At 36.3% G+C, this 25,935-nt stretch overlaps 1 protein-coding gene across 1 annotated transcript in view; it reads left to right on the forward strand.

The window, feature by feature from the left end:
* Positions 1–25,935, forward strand: part of limch1a (LIM and calponin homology domains 1a) — a 38,664-nt gene that overhangs the window by 7,920 nt on the left and 4,809 nt on the right. The window contains 18 exon segments of the mRNA XM_042772158.1: positions 1,184–1,498; positions 3,538–3,945; positions 4,309–4,644; positions 5,116–5,331; positions 5,842–5,871; positions 6,876–7,008; positions 7,091–7,248; positions 7,771–8,221; positions 8,322–8,628; positions 9,200–9,318; positions 9,802–9,889; positions 10,102–10,158; positions 12,110–12,135; positions 21,899–22,012; positions 23,088–23,180; positions 23,253–23,340; positions 23,343–23,481; positions 23,835–23,929. Of these exon segments, the coding sequence (XP_042628092.1) occupies positions 1,184–1,498; positions 3,538–3,945; positions 4,309–4,644; positions 5,116–5,331; positions 5,842–5,871; positions 6,876–7,008; positions 7,091–7,248; positions 7,771–8,221; positions 8,322–8,628; positions 9,200–9,318; positions 9,802–9,889; positions 10,102–10,158; positions 12,110–12,135; positions 21,899–22,012; positions 23,088–23,180; positions 23,253–23,340; positions 23,343–23,481; positions 23,835–23,929 (3,173 nt within the window).

Raw genomic sequence — 25,935 nt, forward strand, 5'->3', positions numbered from 1 at the left:
TCCACAAGGATGTATTAAATTGATCAATTGTGTCTTTAAAGACATTAGAGTTCTATTTCAACATTAATAATAATTGTAAATGTTTCTTGAGTACTAATTTAGTATATGAGAATGATTTCTGAAGAATCATGTGACACTGAAGAATGGAGTAATGATGCAGAAAATTCAGCTTTGCATCACAGGAATAAATTGCATTTTAAAGTATATTAAAATAGAAAACAGTTATTTTATATATATATATTGTACATAAATATTTCACATTATTACAATTACTGTATTTTTGATCAAGTAAATGCAGCCTTGGTGAGAATAAGACATTTTTTTCAAAAACATTTTAAAACTTTTAAATGGTAGGGTCAAGAAGTTATATTGTGACATAGGTATAAAAAAGACGCTCAGTTAATTTATATGTATATATATACACATGCATACATGCATACATGCATACATATATGGCTGCTTGTGTGTATATATATATATATATATATATATAAATATATATATATGGCTATATATATATATATATATATATATATATATATATACTGCCTGTAAGTAGGGAGTATGTTCTTCATATATGTTTTGATTAGCTGTGATTGTGTGCCGTCACACTGTATTTTTGCTGTCAGTGTAGACAGACAAATTACTTGCTACTGAAAAAGTATTACGTCTGGTTAAGTCGCAGTGTGAGCCTAAAATATATTTAAATCGGTCAAAGCTTACAGCCAATAAGCTTGGGCTCTGTCTTGTTACGCTGTTGTGGTGATGTTTGTTAAAGTGGGCCTTTGTGAGACTCTAAATTCTGTTAGCAGAGGGAAGCCCCTCTCTAGCAAACAGACGTCACCAAGGCAACTATTAAAAGCAAGAGATGCTCACAGAGAATGAGGGAGGGGAGCATGTGAGTGTTAGACCACATACTAAACTGTTGTAGAAGAGCCAAGGCTGTGTGTGTCATTCCTTCAGTATAGTAATTTCCCTTTTGTATGTTTAAAAAGGCCATGCTTGCATCAAAAATCACACAAATTCCCATCCAGACATCCATGACAATTCTCTTTGACTTGACATGGTCTTTCTGCACTAGAATTTTATTAGTTTTCATCATTTCTTTCCCTCTGCTCCTCTAATTCTTCTTTCTTTCTCTTCTTTACTTACATGTGTCATGTATGTGTGTGCGTGTGAACAGCGATGACCCTATTGTCCCTCTGTGTCAGACGTGTCTTGAGAAAGGCTGCCACTCTGTTGCCTCCAAGACGAAGGTTGCCAAGAACGACCTGGCCAGTTGCCGAGAACGTTCCTCCGGTGAACGGAGGCGTTTTGTGACTTTTGGGGGTGTGACAGAGATGAAGAGTACTTCCTGGAAGGAGGAGGAGGAGGATAAGGAAGGGGGAGAGGGACAGGGGGACGAGGCAGAGAAGCTTCGATATCTCCTCTCGATGGCACATGTTGCTGTGCCCACCATAGGGCTGGGCTCCATACTGACAAAAAAAGCGGTTGGCAGGTAGGGAGAGAAAGAAAGAAAGGCAGGAGGAGAAGGATAGATGCATAAATACATGCACAATCAAGTACATCAGACCAAAATTTTTATTTTATTGTTTCGCTGAGGGCCATTGATAATATAGAGTATAACATATATTACAAAATAATAGTAATATATATATAATATGTAATATATATTACACTTAAAACAGTCATAATATATTTTCTGATGACTATTTTTCAGCACAACCATTAGTATTTTTGCTAATTTAAGACTTCTGTGTAAATTTTGCATGGAAAATAAATAAGTATCGAATATGTAATAATATAAAAATATAAAATGTAAAGTATATATAAAAAAATATATAAAATCATGTAATATATTATATAAAAATAAATAATGTATATTATACATAAATTATATTATTTTATAAAATACTGTATAAAAATATGTTAAATAAAAAAGCTAATTGTGTGATAAAGATTAAAATAAAATAAAAAATAAATTCTAAGATGAAGCCTAAATTTTTATTTAAAATACAAATTTGCTTATTGTTTAGAATATTCCAACTAGATTGATATAATTTTTTGCTTGGTGCTTAAGGTGTGTTCATGCCATGTTGGAAATATCGTAATTAAGATTCTAACTTCACATCCTCAAAATTACAACTTGTAAACTAAACATTTTGAGACCTCTGACTCGTACCACATGACTGCCACAGCATCATGCGGAAACACTCAAAATGGCAATGTCTGTAAAATGTAGTTTAGCAGTTAATTTTGAGTTAGTCAACAATATAGCAATTCCTATAATTGACTGTTGTTAATGTCTTAATGATGCAAGAATAATCTAAAAGCAAATGAAAGACAAGTTTGATGTTGCTAGCACAGAGCTGAGTAAATATGTTCCACTAAACTATGAGTTCATTAATGGTTCATTTGCATAATGACTTATTGTATTGTGTATTGTTTACACGCATTCATTTTGGTGTTTATAGTGTTTACATAGAAAAGCATAATTCTGAGTTTTTGAACAGCTTCGAGTAACATATATCCCAGTGGTCATCTAGTATTAACAGTAATTGTGAAATGGCATGAACACAGCATTAATTTGTATCCTATTTCATTGTTTACTTCTCAATATGACCCCTTTTAGACAGTGCTCATTGTTTTCTTAGAATCGAGTCGTATAAGCGATGTGAATAGCCATACTGACACACTATTACAAACACTACTTATTGAGGACTGAAGTTTTGTTTATCAAATGATCTGGACTGAATGTTGGAGTTTGATAATGTGTGTAGTGATCTTAGCAGTGATGCTGCATTTATAGGGCATGTTGGTTTGATCTCACTGGAGTTTATGAAGCTAGAGGACAGGTGCCTTAAAAGACTGTTAGCATGATGCTTATAACTGTGGCACCACTGAATGATGCTTGAAACTGTTCTTATTTAGGATGTTTAGAAGAGCAATTGGGTTTCAGGCTGTTAGCATGACGCTAGCATCTGTGGCACCCCTGAATGATGCTAAAATGCGCTTTTTGGCCTGTTTGGGAGAGAAATTAGCTGTGAATGTTTTAGAGAGAGGCGGTTAGCATGATGCTAACAACTGTAGCAGTCATGAATAACAGCTCTTATTTGGGCTATTTATGAGGGAAATTAGCTGTGAATGGCTTGCAGTGAGGCTGTTAGCATGATGCTACCAACTGTAGCACCCACAAATGACATTAAAACTGCACTTTTTTTGGCCTGTTTAGGAGAGAAATTAGCTGTGAATGCCTGACAGGTGGTTTGGACTGAAATATCTGACTGTCTGACTGTGAAGAAACAAGAAAAAAATATGAAATATGCGTTTGTGCTTGTGCAAGAAAGTAATAAAGTGTGTTTTGTAGTTTTGAGTAACTGCATTGCAGTTGCTTTGGTTCCCACTGGACTGCATCTTTCCTTGCCTGTATCTGCATTCGCTGTCCTTCCCCCTCATTTTTTTGTTCTTTTTCTGTCTCTGACTCATTATTTCTCTCTTTCCTTCCACTCCAAATACATTATGAACTAACTTAAACAGTGGAGATGCAATCCCTGAGCCTGCTCCTATCATGCCCCCTGAACCTCCGAATCCTTTCATGTTTGACATTAAACGGCCTTTGACCTCCACCGAGCACAGGTTGCTGGAGGAGGAACTGGTGGAGAAAGTGAAGGATAAGAGGGAGGATGATGAAGAGGATGAAGAAGAAGAGAGGCAACTGGATATACAAAAGGATGACATGCTAGCTCGTAGAACAGGAGCATTTCAGAAGCCAGCAAATGGGACTTCACATAACAGATTCCTCCCGCAGCCAGGTTCCAAGAGAGACGGTGCTACAGTGACTTCCTTAGCCCAGAAAGGAAGTATTCTGATGGGCACGAGTGGAGACAGAGACCTCCAATACCTGGAGAGAAACATAAAGACAAAGAGAACCAAGATTGGACAGAGGTGGGACAAGCAAGACTAAGTCTGTCATTTCTTTTTGTTGATAATGTATGAGTCTAACATGCTCTGTGTTGTGGTGGAAAAAAAAGACTTTTAAGTTTGTTTGTTTTTTTGAGCAAAAATATAGATAATGAAAGAGGAACAGAGTCATATATAGAAACCAGAATGCTTGGGCCAGTAAACAACCTCCCAGTTTGCAATAGCAACCACCCAGAACACTGTATCAATGAGCTAACAATCACTCAAAACATCTTACAGAACAGTTTATTTTTTGTTCCTAGAGAAGTGAATGTATGTGTGCATTTTTGCATGAGTTGCATGAGTTTCTTTTGTCAAGTTAGTTATCACCATATGCTGTTTTGACAGAAATGAACCAGTCGACCAAGTACAAAAGACACCCGTTCCAGTTGCTGTAGTAACAGAAAAATGCCCTGAAATTTTACATTTGTCTTCAACTAACGCCAATCGCTCTGGCATTTACACTGATGATGATGAATGGGGGGATGACGATCAATTGCAAGATTTTGAGAAAGATGACATGCTTGCACAAAGGACTGGATCTTACCAAAAGCCAAGTGCAGGACAGGATTTTAATGTTTTTTTGCACAAACCTGGTGCTGTCAAACATAAAATCACTCCTGTCAGTAGATCTCAGTCACACCTCAAGCCTAGAGAGCAAGAGACAGCCCCATCTCTGGACAGGTTAGGATCCTCTGGGAATGAAGCGCTTGCTTATGAATGCTCTGAATGCTGCTTTCGTGGTGTCTGTGCAAAGGAGAATTATTAAACATGGGCCTTTTTAGATATGGTTTTGAGCTTGGTGTGTGCAGCTTGATTTTTAGAGTACAGAGAAGAGATGAATGTCTTGTGCATCAATGATTTTTGGTGGTTATTGCCTGTTTACTAATATGTGTGACTGGCTTGGTGTTTCTTCACAAACTGAATTATTCTCCTTGTTTCTAGTCCTTGATTTATAGCTCTCTCTGTCTCTTTCTCTCTCTATTGTAATGCATTTTTGACACCCCTAATAGATCTTTCAGCCTTTTAATTTTTGTTCACTCTGTTCTTTGCACTTGTTTTCTCTGGTGATTTGTGTTTTGTGGTCAGAGAACAGAGCCTCAGCCTCCCTTTCACAGCCCTGCTTTGCTTTAGTAACCATGGCAAATTTCTCAGCTTCACCCTTAGCTCTGTGGCCCCGGCCCCAAGAGATGTTGAGGACACGCCTAGGAAGTGCCCTCAGATGATGGACAGGCAGGAGGCAGGCTCTGTGGGTGTGGTGGGACATGAAAGTCTTATTAAAGATGAGCCTATTACCAAAAGCCCCTCCCCCAAACCTCACCAACCCTCACGTCGCCCCCTTTGGCAGGAAGATGATGATCTCCCCCCAATGTGAGAAAGCACTTTCAGGACCAACTGACTGAAATGTATTTTTGTATTTCTGCATTGAAAGAGACTGTGTCTCATGCCTGTATCTATGTATTTTATCATTGTTTTACTTTACTTCACTGATTCGTGCAATGGTTATCCTTAGAGGTGCTGTAAGGGGCTTTTTTATTGAAAAGTAGTCATTTCATTTTAAGAGTTGACTGAATATTACTTACAGCACCAAGTCTATATAAAATGCTGTTGACAACCCATTTTACAGACATGCTTTCTGACATGAAGACACACACACACACACACACATAAAATGTGTGAACATTATAAAAAATGATGTCTATCAATTAAGCTAAAAAAAGTTACATAGCTAGAAACTATATCAACTTCTATCTAGTATAGTGAGGCAACATTTTATTTTGAGGGGTAATAATTTTTCTAAACTAAGTGTTCTTTTATGTTTAACCATTTTGTTCTTTAACTTTATTTATATTGTTTTTTTTTAATCCATTAATGTTCTAGATTCAGAGCTACTAGTGTTTCTGAAACAGAGTAAGTTTATTTTCCTTTCACTCTGTCTTCTTACTGTCGCTGCAGAACTGAGCAGTTGCATGTACTGTCAACACAAGCATTCAGCAGTGTCTCTATTCACATGCAGATACAACCATTTTAATTGTCATCTAAATTCTCTCTTGCACTTTATGCATGCTCATTCAAAAGCTGAGCAGTCAAAAGCCTGTGCCTACACATGCATGCAACATGTATTTGAATCTTTCTCATGGTTTGCTGTGGTGGATGCTTTTGCTCCCTGGAGAAAATTGTTACACATGCACACACACACACACACACACACACACACACACACACACACATTTACTTACTTTCATAACCTCAATCCACTACAGCATACCCAGTTTTATTAAAGGAACAGTTCAACGAAAAATGAAAATTCTGTCATAATTTGCTTGTCATGTTGTTCTAAATCTATATGACTGGATGAGGGGAAAAAATAACAATGTGCTGATTGCTCTTCTCCATGCATTTACAATTCATTAGAGTTTACAAGCTTCAAAAGGATGCAAATATGACGTGTATATATTTAAGTCATACAATAGCTTTATATGAGAAACCAACTGAAGCTGAAGATCAGTTTTGTGAGTTGGGATAAAATATATATACCTTTATGTAGATCAGAAGTGAAGATTTACTAAAATCTAATGTGGTATGATAATATGGGTTTTGAACAACATGAGGGTTTCTTAAGCAATTAAGAAATGATGTTTGTCATATATGTAAATCTACTTTTTCTTGTACTTGTTCTGTTTGTATTCTTCATGGTCCTTATAACCATGTGTTGTTCTTCCACTAACATTTCTTCCACTTGTCATTCCATGTTAACATCATAATAACATTTTATATTTTGCTGTTTTCGTGTCTTCAGGTCAGAGGAAGAGATGTAGTGTTATTTTTGCTCTGGCTTTGATTGCACCTTTCCTTCTTCAGCTAAAAGCATTACAGCACTTGTAAACATGTCTGTTTTTGTTTGTTATTCAAAGGAGTGTGAGTTTGATTGACATGCGTGATGAAGAGGATGAGCTGGCCTACCATCAGCCGCACAGCCAATCACGACATGAGCACCTACACAACCAGTACAACAAACTCCGAGAGGAGGAGGACCAGTGGCAGGACGTGAGTCATACAAACCCACACAAGCACATGTTTAATGAGCTCACATGCATAAGTATGTACATTTTCTGGCTTCTGTGTGTAGGACTTGGCTCGCTGGAAGAATCGGAGGCGAAGTGCATCTCAAGATTTGATCAAAAAGGAAGAAGAGAGGAAGATGATGGAGAAGCTAATGTCAACAGATGGAGGACCCGGTCATCGCCGGAAGAGCATCAAGACATACAAAGAAATTGTTGAGGAGAAGTGAGACACAGATTGAAATCTCTACACCCTCCAGATTTTGGAGGGGTTTAGTGAATATGAAGTGTTGCTTTTTTAAAACAGCCTGCAAAAGTGACTGTTTAGTGGAACTGACTTTTCAAGAGCCAATGACATGATGCTCTTTTTTTGTCTGTTTATTAATTTATTTTAAAAATACATCAATGGCTTGACTAGAATACACCTACTATGATGAGCATGGATTAAAATTCATTTAGATGATGAATTTTTATTTAAAAAATGTCAGGGTAATACAACTGTCCAGATATCATAATGAAGAAAAAAAAGCCTAATTAAGTACACTACTGTTTAAAAGTTAGGGGTCAGTAGGAGTTATTTTTTTATTTTATTTTTTATTAAATAAATACTTGTATTCAGCGAGGACATCAAAAATGACAGTAAAGATGATTAGAAATACTTCTTGAGAAATATTTCCAAAACCTTTTATTTAATTATCATGAATATTCATCACTTAATTTTCTATTGATCTCACTCTCTCTCTTTCAGGGAACGTAGGGAACAGGAGCTACATGAACAATACTGTAAAGCCTCCACTCCAGAAGAAAAGGCAGCTGTGCTTCAACGCTATGCTCTCCGTTTCACCATCAGTGATGCCATATTGGAGAAACTCCAGCTCCCCAAGCTGCCTTCTGCAGCCTCACCGATGCACACGCCACCTCTCCATCAACCTGAGAAGAAACTGACCTGCACCACCTTAGCAGAAGCAGAGGATGTAGAGCCTGAACAAACTGTCCATGTATACCAGAAGACTGCACAAAAACAGGCACCGGCACAGCCCGAAACCCCTGAGCCATCATCTGATGAGACCATCAAAGCTCCAAAAGTCCTGTCAGTGCCTACACAAGTTCCTCCCGCCCCCTCGAAGCCTGTACCCATGATCACCCCAAAACCCTACAGCCAGCCCAAATTCAGCCAAGGCCTCTGCAAATCAATAAAGGCAAGACTATCTTACCCAGGACTGTAATCTAAATAACCAATAATTCATTTAAGGATAATAATCAGCTTAAATAAATGTGTGTTCTCTGTTTTTATTATAGAGCGATGGGCTGATGCGTGTGAATGGTGACAGGACTCAGCAAGAGAACAGAGAGAGGGATGATAAAGATTCTGTGTCGTGTCCTCAAGTCGACTTATCTTCCGCACCTCCAAATCCAGCCACTCAAAGCCAACAAAATGAGGAGCTAATTGCTTTAGAAGCCTCAGACCACCAGCAAAGCTCACAGACTTCCGTTTCTGACCAGGAGAAAGAAGTCGGAAAGAAGGAAAAAGAGTGTTCTCTTAGTCCTCAAGAAGAGGATAGCAAAGAAGACGCCACAACTACACCGTCACTGTCAGAACCAGAAGGTTGAGGATTATAATACTAGGCATAGTTTGTAATATTCAGTGGTCATATGATGAGAAATAGACATACTGACATACAATGAAGGTTTACTGTAACTTTCAGAAATCAAAACTTCTATAAAAAACTTTTATAAAAAAGGGACTGTAGACTGTATGCATTTCTTTCTTCTGTGGAACATAAAAGAAGATATTTCGAGAAATTTTACAGTGTTTTTTTCCATACAATAGAAGTCAGTGGGCTCCAATCATATTTGGTTTCCAACATTCTTTCACAGAACAAAGACATGCATACAGGTTTGAAATGACAAAAGGGACCAAATTAAATAATGAAATAATTTTCCCTTTTAGGTGGACTGTCACTTTTGCAGCTAGTCTCTTAGAGTAATACATTGACACTTGGCTGCCCACATTTCACATCAGTGACACTTGTTTGATAATCAAAAACTTTACTGTAGGTGCAAATACATGCAAATTTCTGACTGAGCACAAAACAAAATGTGATTATATGATGTAACCCAGAGGTAGCATAGACTGAATGATTTTTAAATTAACTTATAGTTTCCTATTTCACCAGGAAAGCAGCCAGGGCCTGACACAGTGATGAAGCGCAACTGTGTGGTCACAACAACCATAGTGACAGAACTCACTCAGACACACCCCGTCCCACCAAATGACATGTCCAGCACAGAGCAGGTGGGCCTTGATTTCTCTCTTTTCACTTTTTAATAAAACACATAAACTTGCAAAAGAATTGAAGTATTGCAAAAGAAAGAAGTCACATAGCATCATATGTGTCTCATTTTTTTTTTTAACAATACATGCATTTTAGGTTTTAATATTTGTATTGTGTGTTAACCGTTTTGTGAATATGCCACGGCTGAAAAGGTTGCAGACACTCTGCTTTGCATCATGCATAAATAAATACAGCACAACCTCTCCTACCTTATTGCTTACAAGATGCTATGAAATAAGCAGAACAATATAGAGGCAACTGATCGTTTTCTGACTGTATGTACAGCTCACTATATTATTCCTTACTTATTTGTAACAGATCATTTTTGTCGGCATTAATATCATACCTTAAAAAATGTAGGTGAATGTATTGCTGTGTATTCTGTTGGAAACCTGCTTATGTTTCCACATTGACTGTGATGATTTTCTTTTTATTTCCCTCAGCTTGATTCAGTCTGTAATTCATGTGATCTGAGCTCAGCTGCCGAGTCCACCAAGGCTGAGGAGACTTCATACTCACTCTCACTGACAGGTAATACGACTTTTACACTTTCCACATTTCTCTCATAATGCGATGACCGAATTAGTCCCTTCTCCACACTTCTCGCCCTTTTTAGTCCTTCATTTACTTCCTATAAATCCTCTGTTGGGTTGCCTTTCTTTCTGGTTTACCTTCTTCTCTTGCTTTTTGTCTCTTTCATTGACTACCCCTTCTTTTATTTGGTGTGCGTGTGGGTCTGTTAGAGTCCTCACATTCCTCTAGTAGCTCTAGGTTACGCTGGGAGTTCTTCGCTCCAACAGGTAAAACTGATAGATGAACTAATAGCACAGGGCTTCCATCTCCACGAACGACAGATGATCCATCTGCTCATCTCTGCTCATCTCTCGTTTGTTAGCCTCCTTTGACTTCTCCCGTTGAGGTGCATTGTACAGTAAATGCTTGTCTGCTGAGGGCACTATGAGACAATACAGACTTTTAAAACTGGTTAACATTAATTTAAGTTGTCATGTTTTGTAAGCACCAAATCAGCATATCAGAATGATTTCTGAAGGATCAAGTGACACTGAAGACTGGAGTAATGATGCTGAAAATTCAGTTTTGCATCACAGGAATAAATTACATTTTACAATATATTACAATTAAAAAATGGTTATTTTAAATTATAATAATATTTCACAGTGTTACTGATTTTACTATATTTTTGATCAAATAAATGCATCCTTGGTGAGCAGAAGAGACTTTAACAAAATTAATCTTACCAACCCCAATTATATTATATTATATTATATTATATATTATATTATATTATATTATATTATATTATATTATATAATTTTATATTATATTATATTATATTATATTATATTATATTATATTATATTATAAATAATGACTGATCTTTAGCCAAATCATTTACATGGTAATACAATGACAGTTTACCAATACGCATGATATATATTTTTTGGCCTAGATAAATTTGCTTTGACATAAATAATATTTTTTTTATTTGCCATGTTGAAAATGTACTTGATTTACTAGTATATAGTATATTATTACTAGTATATTGCAGTAGTAGAATGACAAAAACCTATCACGGTTTCTTAAGGAGGAGATTCATTTTGCCCACTCTCTCCTCAACTAAAGATCTTTCCTGCTAAACATAGAGTTGTGTGTCATTTTGTCCTCATCAGGCATCTGTAGCATATGTCAGCTCTCCATGACTATAGAATAGATTAATTTAGTCTGATCATTGTACAGTCGTGCACTGAAATTAATCATGTAGGAATAAGGATGCTCTGTGTTATATTGCTTTCTTTCTGTTGTTTTCCTGGCTATATTCACTACTCTCAGAGAACAGATCTTCCTTCTTTGAGACGGAGGTAGCTGCAGGTCAGAGTAATGGGCTAGACAAAAGGTGGCATGCCGAAATGTGAATGCTACAACCGAAACTAACCCCTAACCCTAACCAATCAGAAAGACCTTTATCCACGCCCCCTACCTTTTGGCACACCCACTGCTCCAGCCTGCAGTTGTCCCAACCGCATGCCGTATTTTTAGATGAAAATAAACAAGGTGAAAACACTCAAACTGAAAAAACTTTTATTACTTTTCTATAGTAAATAGCCTTAAATGTCAACTTGGATTGGTTTCTTCTTTAAATAATAATAATTTAAAAAAAAGTTTAAAAATATGAATGATATTATAATGTTATACTAAAACTAAAATTAAAACATTGGAAAAACCCTTAAAATAATAAACCCTTAAAAAAAAAAACTAACACAATCACTCAAAATAACATGAATGGACTCTGAACGATTCTGGTTTGAACAATGTAAACGAATTAGATTAATTGTGCAGCCCTAAAACAGGGTCCAAAATCTTTGATTGTATCACTTGAACCACATTCGGAGGGGGTCAGATACACATGACCACTCTAGATTTGTGGTGTGAAGTCTATAAATACTGTCAAAATCTGATCAATAGTGGATACAGGAGATCAGTTGGAGATGCATGGTAATAATTAATAATACCGGTAAGTGTAAACAGAGATCACATGATAGATGTCAGTACTGAATGTAAACAGATATTGTGTCTCTTACTGTCTTTGTGTCATTTAAGTGTTTTATGCTCTGTGTATCGGTGCACCAGTTTGAGCTCCTGTGGTGTTGTCGCTTTCATTAGCGTAAGAAGAGATTAATGAGAATATGATGAGTTTCTAAAACCACTGTTCCCCTCTTCTTTCCTTCACAGAGGGGACTGACTACTCCGCTGACTGTGTAAGTACTTAAGTTGTGCCAAACTCGCACTCATTCTTCATAAATGTCTCCTTATTTCCTCTTCGTGCATCTCTTTTCAGTCTTTTTTTCTTTTGTTAGTCACTCATTGTAACGTTTTGGTCATTTCGGCTGCTGGTGTGCTCAGGGTGGCTTGAGGAAAACAGATGGTGTTGGACGTCTTTGCCGTTGCATTGCTTCTCGCTGATGTTTCAGTGTCTCACACCAGTAGCTTTACATTTTTAAGACAGCGTGTTAAGTTATAATACAAATAGTTAAAAAGTGTTAATGCATCTCAAAAACGTTTAGCATTCTGTTGCATTCAGCTGCATCTAGCAGTTTCTTGTGTGTGCATCCTCTCTTCATACTGTTTAGAGTGCTGTTGCTGCCTTAATCACACTGCACACAATTCTGTGTTAGTTTAGTATTTCTTAAGTAGTGAGCTTTTATATTTATATTTTCAGTTTGTCATTTTTTTTTAGTACTTTGAAATTGAGATGCGTCCTTTGCCAACTAAGTGAAATAAAATAGAAACTGATATATATATATATATATATATATAATTTTAATTTTACATCTAATATTTTTTTATCTAATATTTATATTTTATGTTATTTAAGGTTATTGATTTCAGTTAAAGAAAGTGATTTTAATCATTTTAAAGCTTTAGTTTTTGATAATAACACTTTTGTACACTTTGGCACTTTTTTCAAATGGCAAAAAACTAAAATGATCTGACTTTTAAAACTTAGAAATTTTTAGAAAATTTGAATCAGATTTCAAACCAATTATGCATGTGTCATCAGTAAGGCTTGTAAACATTGGATTTCATATGTGTATATGAACTGCAAAATCTATAAAGATATAAATATATTTTGCAAAAAAAAAAATGTTTCTGTCAGTCTGAGGTAAGGTTTAAAGTAACCAACTGAAACAAGCCACCAACAAAGTTGGTATTGTAACAAATCGCCGAATTAGAAAAATGAGACCTGATTTTGGCAAAACACCCAACCAAAAAAAAAAAATCAAAGTTACAAAATTGATGTTTAAGTATTGAATAATTTCTGTACTTTAGAGTACTTGTGTTCCTACAAGTTGGAACAGTGGTAGGTGCATCCTGTCTTCTTCCTTCCTTTCCCTTTACCTTTCTGTTTCTGTTTCTCTCTCTCTGTGTGTGTGTGTGTGTGTGTGTGTGTGTGTGTGTGTGTGTGTGTGTGAGTGCGTGTATCTGTGTGTGTGTGTGTGTGTGTGTGTGTGTGTGTGAGCGCGTGTATCTGTGTGTGTGTGTTTGTGTATGTATGTGTGCGTGTGTGTTTTTTGTGTGTGTGTGTGTGTGTGTGTTTGTGTGTGTTTGTGTGTGTTTGTGTTTTGTTTGTGAATCAGATTGAAACCCCAATGTTGAACCTTGCAAAAAGGGTTGATCACTGGACATGGGATCCTAATGAAGAGCGCAGACGGCAGGAGAGGTGGCACAGGAGCAGGAACGCCTGCTGCAGGTACAATAGCCAGCTTGGGGTTGTCTGAGAGAAGTGGCGCTCCGGCGTTCTGTAGAGACAACTTCCTCTGTGGTTGTGTTCTGGTTAGCTGTTTCCCATCTGCTCCTGTCTACCCTTCACCTTCTCTCATATCTATCCACACTGTTTATTGACTTATGTATAACTAGAACTAAACTGTTTATGACTTCTTTCTTCTGTGGAATATAAAAGGAGGAATTTTGAAGAATGTGTTGATTAGTCCTGTCCATGCAGTTACAATAAATGAGCAATGAAGATTTTCATAAAGGTCACAAAAGCACTTGTGTATTTTTGTTGGTTTCATACACTACCGTTTAAAAATTTGGGGTCAGTAAGATTTTTTTAAATAAAGAAATTGATACTTATTCAGCAAGGATGGATTAAATTAATCAAAAATCTTTATCTTTATATTCATCGAAGAATCCTGAAAAAATGTATTCTGCGTTTACTTTTATTTTTTTAACATTGATAAAAATAAGAAATTATTTTTGAGCAAGGGGCAAATCAGCATATTAGATGATTTTTCTGACGGATCGTCGTGGACACTGAAGACTGGAGTAATGATGCAGAAAATTCAGCTTTGACATTAATAAGGAGTAAAACTGCATTCTTAATATATCTTAAAATAAGAAAATGGGTAATTTTAAGTATGTTTTTTAATAATTTTTCACAATAGTATATTCAAAAATATCAAACTTAGCTTCTACATTTTTCTTTTTTTAGTAACAAAAAAAAGTATGCTCCTTAAAATGTCATGTAGTGTAACCATCAAGTAAAAAAGTACACACAATAATAATACAAGTACAAAATTATTGTCAAGAATGTTTCCATGTATAAAAAATAATAAATATCAAGAATTCTTCTTATAGTTCCTCCATTTGACCCAAAGAACGCATAGCATAAAAATAACATGATTGACAATCAATGTTATTGTGTGGGAAAATGGCAGCCAGCACATTTTTCAGACTTTTTCCTTTTGTGTTCCACAGAAGAACACGGAAAGTTGGAATAAATATGACAGAGGTGAAAGATTGAAGTGAACTGTTTACTTGAATCCCTCGTTTTTCTGCAGGAGAAATAGCAGCGAGAGCAGAGAAGCTGAAGGAGGAGTGGGAGAGAGCGCAGAGAGAAGTGGAAGTGGAGTCTCCCGAGGAGGAGAGGAGACACCATGAAGAGGTGGAGTCTGCGAATTGTTTCACATGACATCTAATTGCGTTCTTAATGAACACTAATTAGTTCTTCATTTTATAGGAAAGACAGATACTGGAGGAAAACCGTTGACCCCACTGAACCCTCGCACCTCAGGTTTATCATCACAGTGTGGTGACAGAAGCTCCGTCCCTCACCAGCCCTCAGCCCCACGTGACACCATTCGTCCTCTCCTTGGCTGACTGGGAAAGAAAACAGGAAAGTGCTGGAGAAACAGGAAGTGCCGGAGAAACAGGAAGTGCTGGAGAAGAAACAGGAGAACCAGAGTAACAGGACAACAGGTGTGGAATACATACAAAATCCATTAGAAAAAAAAGCAAATATCCTTTTCCAGCAGAACAGTGCGAGCCAGACGATCTGAGCAAATTGTGTTTCCCACTGAGTTCGAATGTTAACCTGACTGGCTTTGTTAAGATACTTTTGTTTAGATACCTACAAAAAATCCAGTTTTAACATCCAACTTAATTTCATTAAGGAGTCTTTGGGGTATAAAAAGATGACTTTGATATACATCTGGCAACCCTGTCATAGGACAAAGTGTAACAGACAAATAAAGATTCAAGCAATGAACATCATAACTCTTCATAAAAGGACAGTGTCTGAAAGGATGTTTCAATGTTAATATAACCTTTCTAGCCCTGCTCAAGTAATCACAGCAGGCTCAACAGGACGGTCAGCGAACTGAACCTCAGGAGAGCCAAACAGCTACACCAAAACTGGAGTTTATACAGGGTAAGACCACACACTTCATCTGGATCATGGATGTCTTAAAACGTTAATTAATAAAAATAAATGTTTTCCCCGTACAAAAAAATTCGATATCACATGTAAAACATCAACAACAAAGTAACTCTCTTTGTGCCTGAATACACAAGTGTATAGGCTATAACATAATTCTTATTTTCCATAAATGTTTTCAAAACATAATGTTTCAAGGTGAATTATATTTAATTATTAATATTGTTATTATTAATTATTATAATATGAATTAAAGGGGTCATATGATGCGATTTCCAATTTTTCTTTTCTCTTTGGAGTGGTTCAGCTCTTGGTGAATAAAGAAGATCTGCTGGAGTTGCAAAGACTAAAGTGTTCAAATCCCTCAAGAGCTATTCTATATAAAAGTTAACACTCGTCGCCACGCCCCCCGAAACCGCTCGTTCTAACACGCCCCACCAATCTCTACGTCAATTATGTGAGAAGATTTGCATAACCCCGCCCCAGATGTTCACGCAAAGAAGGAAGGCGTACCTTTTATTCTCGTTATAATATATATTTGTTGTTGCCGCTGCCATGTCGTATAGACGCTGTGTGTTTCACTGTGAAAGTGAAACTACTTTGTTTGGCCTTCCAAAAGAAGACGATATCCGCTTCGTCATGCCTGGAGCTGATCCGTGCTGGTCGCTGAGGTTTCACTGTTAGACCGCGGCTCACTCTAGGCTCCAGCCTCTGCTCACCTCAAGGCCGCGGTGTGTGATGCTGTTTCGTTGAGAAAGCGACACTACCTTTGTTTTTGCCTTCCCAAAGAAAAAACACAACTGGAAAATCATGTTTATATCACGTTTTATAATGGGTTTATGTTTATGTCGTCCCGTCGCAAACCCCGCTCTTCCAACGCACCGGACAGGGCATCACAATATGTTAAGGGGAGTAACACATTTCCCGTCACCAGCTTGAGGTATGTTTGGCCATTACAACGCACTGGGAATAGGCTGGCCAATCACAGCACACCTCACTTTTCAGAGAGATGAGCTTTGGTGAACATCGATGTTGTTTACCGAAAAAGGGCGGGCATCATAGAGGGGAAACAATAATGTACATTATGTGGAAAATAATGTGTTTTTTTGAACCTTAACTATGCATAACACACATTTCAATTACACCAATACACAAAATAAGTTCGTTTTTTAGCAAACATCATAGACCCCTTTAATATTATGACTTTGGATTTGGAGGAAAAGAGGTTTTTAGAAATACCAAATCTTTCACCAAACATTTTGCTCTTTTTAAATCTACATATTTAAAAATATACACATTTAATAATGATTAGATTTATTTGTGGTTATAAAAATATAGAATTCATAATATTCTAATAATTCTTGATAATAGTTTTATTATTATTATATAATATTTATTTGTATTTTTTTTATTAAAGTAAATGATGTTATTGGATTATTGACTGGTTTTCTTGGTTTTTCATTAAAAGAAAGAACCTAATCCTCATATAATTTAAAACCAAAAATGAATTGACATTAATAAACCTATAAACATCTAAAGGGAACTTGTTTACGCCACGCTTGACTTTTGGAGGACAAATGGCTTTACAAAGAGCTAAAGTTTCTATACCAACATTTTAGAAACTTAAAAAAATAAAAATACCAAAATAATTAAAATAATCAAACTTTAAAGTGACTGTATGTAAGATTTTGATCTTACTAAAGTTATAAAATCCCTAATATGTTTGCAGATTAAGGAAGAAGGACTTTGACATACAGCCAAGTACTGTTGACCCATACTCAGAAATTTGTGCTCTGCATTTGTAACCCCATCCAAAGTTCCACACACACAGCAGTCCGCAACACACACCACCATGAACACACACCCAGAGCAGTGGGGCAGCCATTTATGCTGCGGCGACCGGTGAGCAGTTAAGGGGAGTTAAGTGCCTTTACTCAAGAGAGCAAGTTTGTGTCATCAATCCTGGGCTTAACCTGCGTGTCGCGTCAAGTCTGAGGAGGAGGGGCCCGGGTAAAAAAAACCCTCTCCATATTTTGAATTTGGACTGCAATACCCAAGTTATCCTACCTACAGTACCTTTAAAAAATAACCATAATATAAACCTTCAAAAAGAAAAATGCAAGAACATATCTTTTAATGCTTTACTAAGTCTGACACAATAATGCTTGCATGTATAGAAATCCCAATGGATTACTCATTTTAAAACAGTAAATTAGCAGACAGGCATGCTTTTTCTACTCTGTGTGTTGTACAGATGGCTCTTGGAGCTGTAAGGCTAAAGGAAGGCAAGAGGTTTTGAAGAAAAACGCCTCACTGGATGTAAAAACAGAGTCACACAGAAGCAGGAACAACAGGCCCTCAAAAGAGAAAAAAAAAAAAAAGTTCAACAGCACAAAGAGAAGATCAGACCAGGACAACACAAAAAGAAGAAACAGAAAGGAAGCAAAGAAGAAGTCAAGAGAAAGAGAACAAAAAAAGCACAAACAGAACAAGGGAAGGACATCAGAAGGCAAAATCAGAAATCAACCAAAGAGAGAGTCAGATCAAATCACGACAAAGAAAAAAAAAACAAACAAAGGGAGAGGACAAACACACAACACACAAAAAGAGGCAAGGAAGAAAAAGAGCAATCAGAAGGGCAAGGAAAAAGCAAAGAAAGAAAGCAAGGAACGAGATTCAAGAACATCAACAAATTCAGAAGAGGACACACAAGACCACCCCCCCCCACCCCCCCCACAAAGCAACAAAGGAACAGAAAACAGAGAGATCAATCGAGAAAAATAAGATCAGAAAAAGAAGTGAGAGAAACAGGCAAAGAGAAGTCAAGCACACATGTTTTTGTAGCAAAACAAAACACAAGAAGCAGCATGATAGAAGAGCAAGACAAAAGGGAAATACAAGTAGAAAGAGAGTAAAAAAAAAAGACAGGCAGGAGCAGATTCACGAGGCACAGAGTACATCAATGAGGATAGAGAGACAGAGATCAGGGCTAGAGACACAAAGAGTATAGGAATAAGACACAGTGTTTCTGAGAATTTACATATTTTTGAAGGCAAGAATGCATCCTTGGGTGAGCAGAAGAACTTTAACAAATGAATCTTGACCAACTCCCAAGTATATTATATTATTGTTATATTTATAGTATATTATATAGGTAGATATTGGAATTATATGGATTATAGATGGATGATATTGATATTAGTATTTAGATTATAGTTCTATTAGGAGACATAAGTATAGCATACATTATAATCATCAACGATCTTTAGCCAATCATTTCATGGTAATGAAATGACAGTTTACCACATATCATGATATACATTTTTTGGCCTAGATAAATTTGCTTTGAAATAAGGAATCTTTTTTTTTTATTTGCCATGGTAAATGTACTTGGTTTAACCTAGTATATTATTATTCATTACTAGTATATTGCAGTAGTAGAATGACAAAAAACCGGTCACGGTTTTCTTAAGGAGGAGATTCGATTTTGCCCACTCTCTCCTCAACTAAGATCTTTCCCTTCTAAACATAGAGTTGTGTGTCATTTTGTCCCTCATCAGCATCTGTAGCATATGTCAGCTCTTCCATGACTATATAGAATAGATTAATTTAGTCCTGATCATTTGTACAGATCGTGCACTGAAATTAATCATGTAGGGCATAGGATGCTCTGTGTGATATTTGCTTTCTTTCTGTTGTTTTCCTGGCTTATTTCACTACTCTCAGAGAACAGATCTTCCTTCTTTGAGACGGAGGTTATGCTGCAGGTTTCAGAGTAATGGGCCTAGACAAAGGTGGCATGCCGAAATGTGAATGCTACAAACCGAAACTAACCCCTAACCCTAACCTAATCAAAAGGACCTTATATCCACGCCCCCTACCTTTTGGCACCCCACTGCTCCAGCCTGCATTGTCCCAACCGCATGCCGTATTTTTAGATGAAAATAAACAAGGTGAAAACACTCAAACTGAAAAAAACTTTTATTACTTTTCTATAAGTAAATAGCCCTTAAATGTCAACCTTGGATTGGTTTCTTCTGTTCTTTTAAATAATATAAAATTAAAAAAAAAGTTTAAAAAATAATTGAAATGATATTATAAATGTTATACTAAAACTAAAATTAAAACATTGGAGAAAAACCCTTAAAATAATAAACCCTTAAAAAAAAAAAAAAAACACTAACACAATCACTCAAATAACATGACGTGGACTCTGAAACAGTTTTTTCTGGTTTGAACAATGTAAAAAACGAATTAGATTAATTGTTGCAGCCCTAAAAACAGGTCCAAAATCTTTGATTGTAGTCACTTTTTGAACCACATTCGGAGGGGGTCAGATACACATGACCACTCTCTAAAGATTTGTGGTGTGAAAAACAAGTCTAATAAATACTGTCAAAATCTGATCAATAGTGGATAACAGGAGAATCAGTTTTTTTGGAGATGACCATGGTAATAATATTAATAATACCGGTAAGTTGTAAACAGAGATCACATGATAGAATTTGTCAGTACTGAATGTAAACAGATATTGTGTCTCTGTTACTGTCTTGTGTTGGTCCCCCCCATTTTAAGTTTTTTATGCCTCTGTGTATCGTGCACCAGTTTTGAGCTCCTGTGGGGTGTTGTCGCTTTCAGTAGCGTAAGAAGAGATTAATGAGGAATATGATGAGTTTTCTAAAACCACTGTTTTTCCCCTCTTCTTTTTCCTTCAACAGGGGGACTGGGACTAACTACTCCGCTGACTGGTGTAAGTACTTAAGTTGTGGCCCAAAATCGCACTCATTCCTTTAATGAATGTCTCCTTATTGTTCTCTTCGTGCATCTCCTTTTCAGTTTTTTTTTCTTTTTTTTTTGTTTTTTGTTTTATCGCTCACCTCATTGTAACGTTTTGGTCATTTTCGGCTGCTGGTGGCTGTCAGGGTGGCTTGAGGAAACAGATAGTGTTTGGACGTCTTTTTTGCCGTTTGCATTGCTTCTCGCTGATGTTTCAGTGTCCTCACACCAGTACTTTAAACATTTTTTAGACAGCGGGTAAGTTATAATACACAATAGTTAAAAAGTTGTAATGCATCTCACAAAACTTTTAGCATTCTGTTTGCATTCAGCTGCATCTAGCAGTCTGTTTTTATTTTTTCTTGTGTGTGCATCATCTCTTCATACTGTTTAGAGTGCTGTTTTTCCCTGCCTCGCCTTAATCACACTGCACACCAATTCTGTGTTAGTTTAGTATTTCTTAAGAGTGAGCTTTTAATATTTATATTTTTCAGTTTGTCATTTTTTTTTTTTTTTTTTTAGTACTTTGAAATTGAGATGCGTTTTTTCCCTTTGCCAACTAAGTGAAATTAAAATAGAAACTGATATATATTATATATAAAAATTATATATATATAATTTTTTACATCTGAATATTTTTTTATCTAATATTTATATTTTTTTAATGTTATTTAAGCTTATGTGATTTTCAGTTAAAGAAAGTGACTTTTAATCATTTTAAAGCTTTAGTTTGTCTTTTTGATAATAAACACTTTTTTGTTGTTACACTTTGGCACTTTTTTCAAATGGCAAAAAACTAAAAATGATCTGACCTTGTATTTTTAAAACTTAGAAATTTTTTAGAAATTTGAATCCGATGTCAAACCAATTATGCATGTGTCATCAGTAAGGCTTGTAAAACCTTGGATTTCATATACTTGTAAAAATATGAACTGCCAAAATCTATAAAGATATACATTAATATTTTGCCAAAAAAAAAAAAAGTTTCTGTCAGTCTGAGGTAAGGTTTAAAGTAACCAACTGAAACAAGCCACCCAACAAAGTTGGTATTGTAACAAATCGCAGAATTAGAAAAATGAGACCTGATTTTGGCAAAACACCCAACCAAAAAAAAAAAAATCAAAGTTACAAAATTGATGTTTAAGTATTGATAATTTCTGTACTTTAGAGTACTTGTGTTCATACAAGTTGGAACAGTGTAGGTGCATCCTGTCTTCTTACCTTCCTTTCCCTTTTCCTTTCTGTTTCTGTTTCTCTCTCTTGTTTTTTTAGTATTGATAATGGTTAGGGGTTTGTTGTGTGTGTGTGTGTGTGGTGTGTGTGTGTGTGTGTGTGTGTGTGTGTGTGTGTGAGCGCGTGTATCTGTGTTGTGTGGTGTGTGTGTGTGTGTGTGGTGTGTGTGAGCGCGTTGGTATCTGTGTGTGTGTGTTTGTGTGCGTTTTATGTGTGTGTGTGTGTGTGTGTGTGTGTGTGTGTGTGTGTGTGTGTGTGTGTGTGTGTGTGTGTGTTTGTGTATGCGCGTGAATCAGATTGAAACCCCAATGTTGAACCTTGCAAAAAGGGTTGACCACTGGACATGGGATCCTAATGAAGAGCGTAGACGGCAGGAGAGGTGGCAACAGGAGCAGGAACGCCTGCTGCAGGTACAATAGCCAGCTTGGGGTTTGTCTGAGAGAAGTGCGCACCGGCTGTTCTGTAGAGACAACTTCCTCTGTTGTTGTGTTCTGGTTAGCTGTTTCCCATCTGCTCCTGTCTACCCTTCACCTTCTCTCAAATCTACCACACTGTTTATTGACTTATGTATAACTAGAACTAAACTTGTATGACTTCTTTCTTCTGTGGAATATAAAAGGAGGAATTTTCAAAAATGTGTTGATTAGTCCTGTCCATGCAGTTACAATAAATGAGCATTGAAGCTTTCGATTTTCATAATGGTCACAAAAGCACTTGTGTATTTTTGTTGGTTTCATACACTACCGTTTAAAAATTTGGGGTCAGTAAGATTTTTTTTAAATAAAGAAATTGATACTTATTCAGCAAGGATGGATTAAATTAATCAAAAATCTTTATCTTTATATTCATCGAAGAATCCTGAAAAAAATGTATTTTGGTTTACTTTTATTTTTTTTAACATTGATAAAAATAAGAAATTATTTTTGAGCAGCAAATCAGCATATTAGAATGATTTCTGAAGGATCGTGTGACACTGAAGACTGGAGTAATGATGCTGAAAATTCAGCTTTGACATTAATAAGGAGTAAACTGCATTCTAATATATCTTAAAATAGAAAATGGGTATTTTAAGTATGTTTCATAATATTTTTCACAATAGTATATTCAAAAATATCAAACTTAGCTTCTACATTTTTCTTTTTAGTAAAAAAAAAAAAAAATTATGCTCCTAAAAATGTCATGTGTAACCATCAAGTAAAAAGTACAACAATAATAATAAAGTACAAATTATTGTCAAGAATGTTTCCATGTATAAAAAATAATAAATATCAAGAATTCTTCTTATAGTTCCTCCATTTGACCCAAAGAACGCATAGCATAAAAATAACATGATTGACAATCAATGTTATTGTGTGGGAAAATGGCAGCCAGCACATTTTTCAGACTTTTTCCTTTTGTGTTCCACAGAAGAAAGAAAGTCGAATAAATGATGACAGAGGTGAAAGATTGAAGTGAACTGTTACTTGAATCCCTCTTTTTCTGCAGGAGAAATATCAGCGAGAGCAAGAGAAGCTGAAGGAGGAGTGGGAGAGAGCGCAGAGAGAAGTGGAAGAGGAGGAGAGGAGACACCATGAAGAGGTGAGTCTTCGAATTGTTTCACATGACATCTAATTGGTTCTTAATGAACACTAATTAGTTCTTCATTTATAGGAAAGACAGATACTGGAGGAAACCGTGACCCCACTGACCCCTCGCTCCTCAGGTTTATCATCCAGTGTGGTGACAGAAGCTCCGTCCCTCACCAGCCCTCAGCCCCACGTGACACCATTGTCCTCTCCTTGGCTGACTGGGAAAGAAAACAGGAAGTGCTGGAGAAACAGGAAGTGCCGGAGAAACAGGAAGTGCTGGAGAAACAGGAGAACCAGAGTAACAGACACAGGTGGAATACATACAAAATCCATTACAAAGCAAATATCCCTTTTCCAGCAGAACAGTGCTGATTCTGGTGTTCAGCCAGACGATCTGAGAAACTTGTGTTTCCACTGAGTCGAATGTTAACCTGACTGGCTTTGTTAAGATACTTTGTTAAGATACCTACAAAAAATCCAGTTTTAACATCCAACTTAATTTCATTAAGAGTCTTTGGGGTATAAAAAGATGACTTTGATATACTCTGGCAACCTGTCATAGGACAAAGTGTAACAGACAAATAAAGATTCAAGCATTGACATCATAACTCTGCATAAAGGACATGTCTGAAAGGATGTTTCAATGTTAATATAACCTTTCTAGCCCTGATCAAGTAATCACAGCAGCTCAACAGAACGGTCAGAGAACTGAACCTCAGGAGAGCCAAACAGCTACACCACAACTGGAGTTTATACAGGGTAAGACACACACACTTCATCTGGATCGTGGATGTCTTAAAACATAATTAATAAAATAAATGTTTTCGTACAAAAAACATTCGATAGCAACATGTAAAACATCAACAAAAAGTAACTCTCTTTGTGCCTTGAATACACAAGTGTATATAACATAATTCTTATTTTCATAAATGTTTTCAAACATAGTTTTCAAGGTGAATTATAATATTTAATTATTAATATTGTTATTATTAATTATTATAATATGAATTAAAGGGGTCATATGATGCGATTTCAATTTTTCTTTTCTCTTTGGAGTGTTTCAAGCTCTTGGTGAATAAAGAAGATCTGTGAAGTTGCAAAGACTAAAGTTTCAAATCCAAAGAGATATTCTATATAAAAGTTAACACTCGTCCACGCCCCCCGAAACCGCTCGTTCTAACACGCCCCCACATCTCTACGTCAATATGTGAGAAGATTTGCATAACCCCGCCCAGATGTTCACGCAAAGAAAGAAGGCGTACCTTTTATTCTCGTTATAGTATATTTGTTGTTGCCGCTGCCATGTCGTATAGACGCTGTGTGTTTCACTGTGAAGGTGAAACTACTTTGTTTGGCCTTCCAAAAGAAGACGATATCCGTTTCGTCATGCCTGGAGCTGATCTGTGCTGGTCGCTGAGGACACTGTAGACCGCGGCTCACTCTAGACCTCCGGCCTCTGCTCACTCAAGGCCGCGGTGTGTGACGCTGTTTCGTTGAGAAAGCGAAACTACTTTGTTTTTGCCTTCCAAAAGAAAACACAACTGGAAATCATGTTTATATCACGTTTATAATGGGTTTTATGTTTATGTCGCGTCGCTCCGACCGGACAGGGCATCACAATATGTTAAGGGGAGTAACATTTCCGTCACACGCTTGAGGTATTTGGCCAATTACAACGCACTGGATAGCTGGCCAATCACAGCACACCTCACTTTTCAGAGAGATGAGCTTTGTGAAAATCGATGTGTTTCAGAAGGCGGGGCATAGACGGGAGTAAATATTGTAATTTTTGTGGAAGGTGATTGTGTTTTTTGAACATTAATCTGTACATTATATGGTTTATTTTGTTTTTTTAAACTTAATGTTTTTATTTTTAGTTTCATCATATGACCCCTTTAAATATTATGACTTTGATTTGGAGGACAAGAGGTTTTTAGAAATAACCAATCTTTCACCAACATTTTTGAGATTTTTTTTAAATCTAATATTTAAAATATAACTTTTAATAATTATTAGATTTATTTTTGGTTATAATATGAATTCATAATATTCTAAATAATCTTGATAATAGTTTTATTATTATTATATTATATTTTATTTGTATTTTTTATTAAAGTTAAATGATGTATTGGATATTGAATGGTTTTCTTGGCTTTCATTAAAAGAAAGAAATGATCTCATATCATTTCAAAACAAAAATGAATGACATTAATACACATATAAACATCTAAAGGGATCCTTGTTTACGCCACGCTTGACTTTGGAGGACAAATGGCTTTTACAAAGAGCTAAAGTTCTAATACCAACATTTTAGAAAACTTTAAAAAAATAAAAATAAAAAATAATTAAATAATCAAACTTAAAGGTACTGTATGTAAGATTTTGACTCTACTAAAGTATAAAAATACCATAATATGTTTGCAGATATTTAAGAAAGAGACGTGACATACAGCCAAGTACGGTGACCCATACTCAGAATTTGTGCTCTGCATTTAACCCATCCAAAGTTCACACACACAGCAGTGAACACACACACACCATGAACACACACCCGGAGCAGTGGGCAGCCATTTATGCTGTGGCGACCGGTGAGCAGTTGGGGGTTCAGTGCCTTGCTCAAGGGCAAGTTTGTGTCATCAATCTGGCAACCTGCGTGTGCGTCAAGTCTGAGGAGGAGGGGCCGGGTAAAAAAAACCCTCTCCAATATTTTGAATTTGGACTGCAATACCCAAGTTATCCTACATACAGTACCTTTAAAAATAACC

The sequence above is a fragment of the Cyprinus carpio genome, chromosome A1 (assembly GCF_018340385.1).
Source record: "Cyprinus carpio isolate SPL01 chromosome A1, ASM1834038v1, whole genome shotgun sequence".
Lineage (NCBI taxonomy): Eukaryota > Metazoa > Chordata > Actinopteri > Cypriniformes > Cyprinidae > Cyprinus > Cyprinus carpio.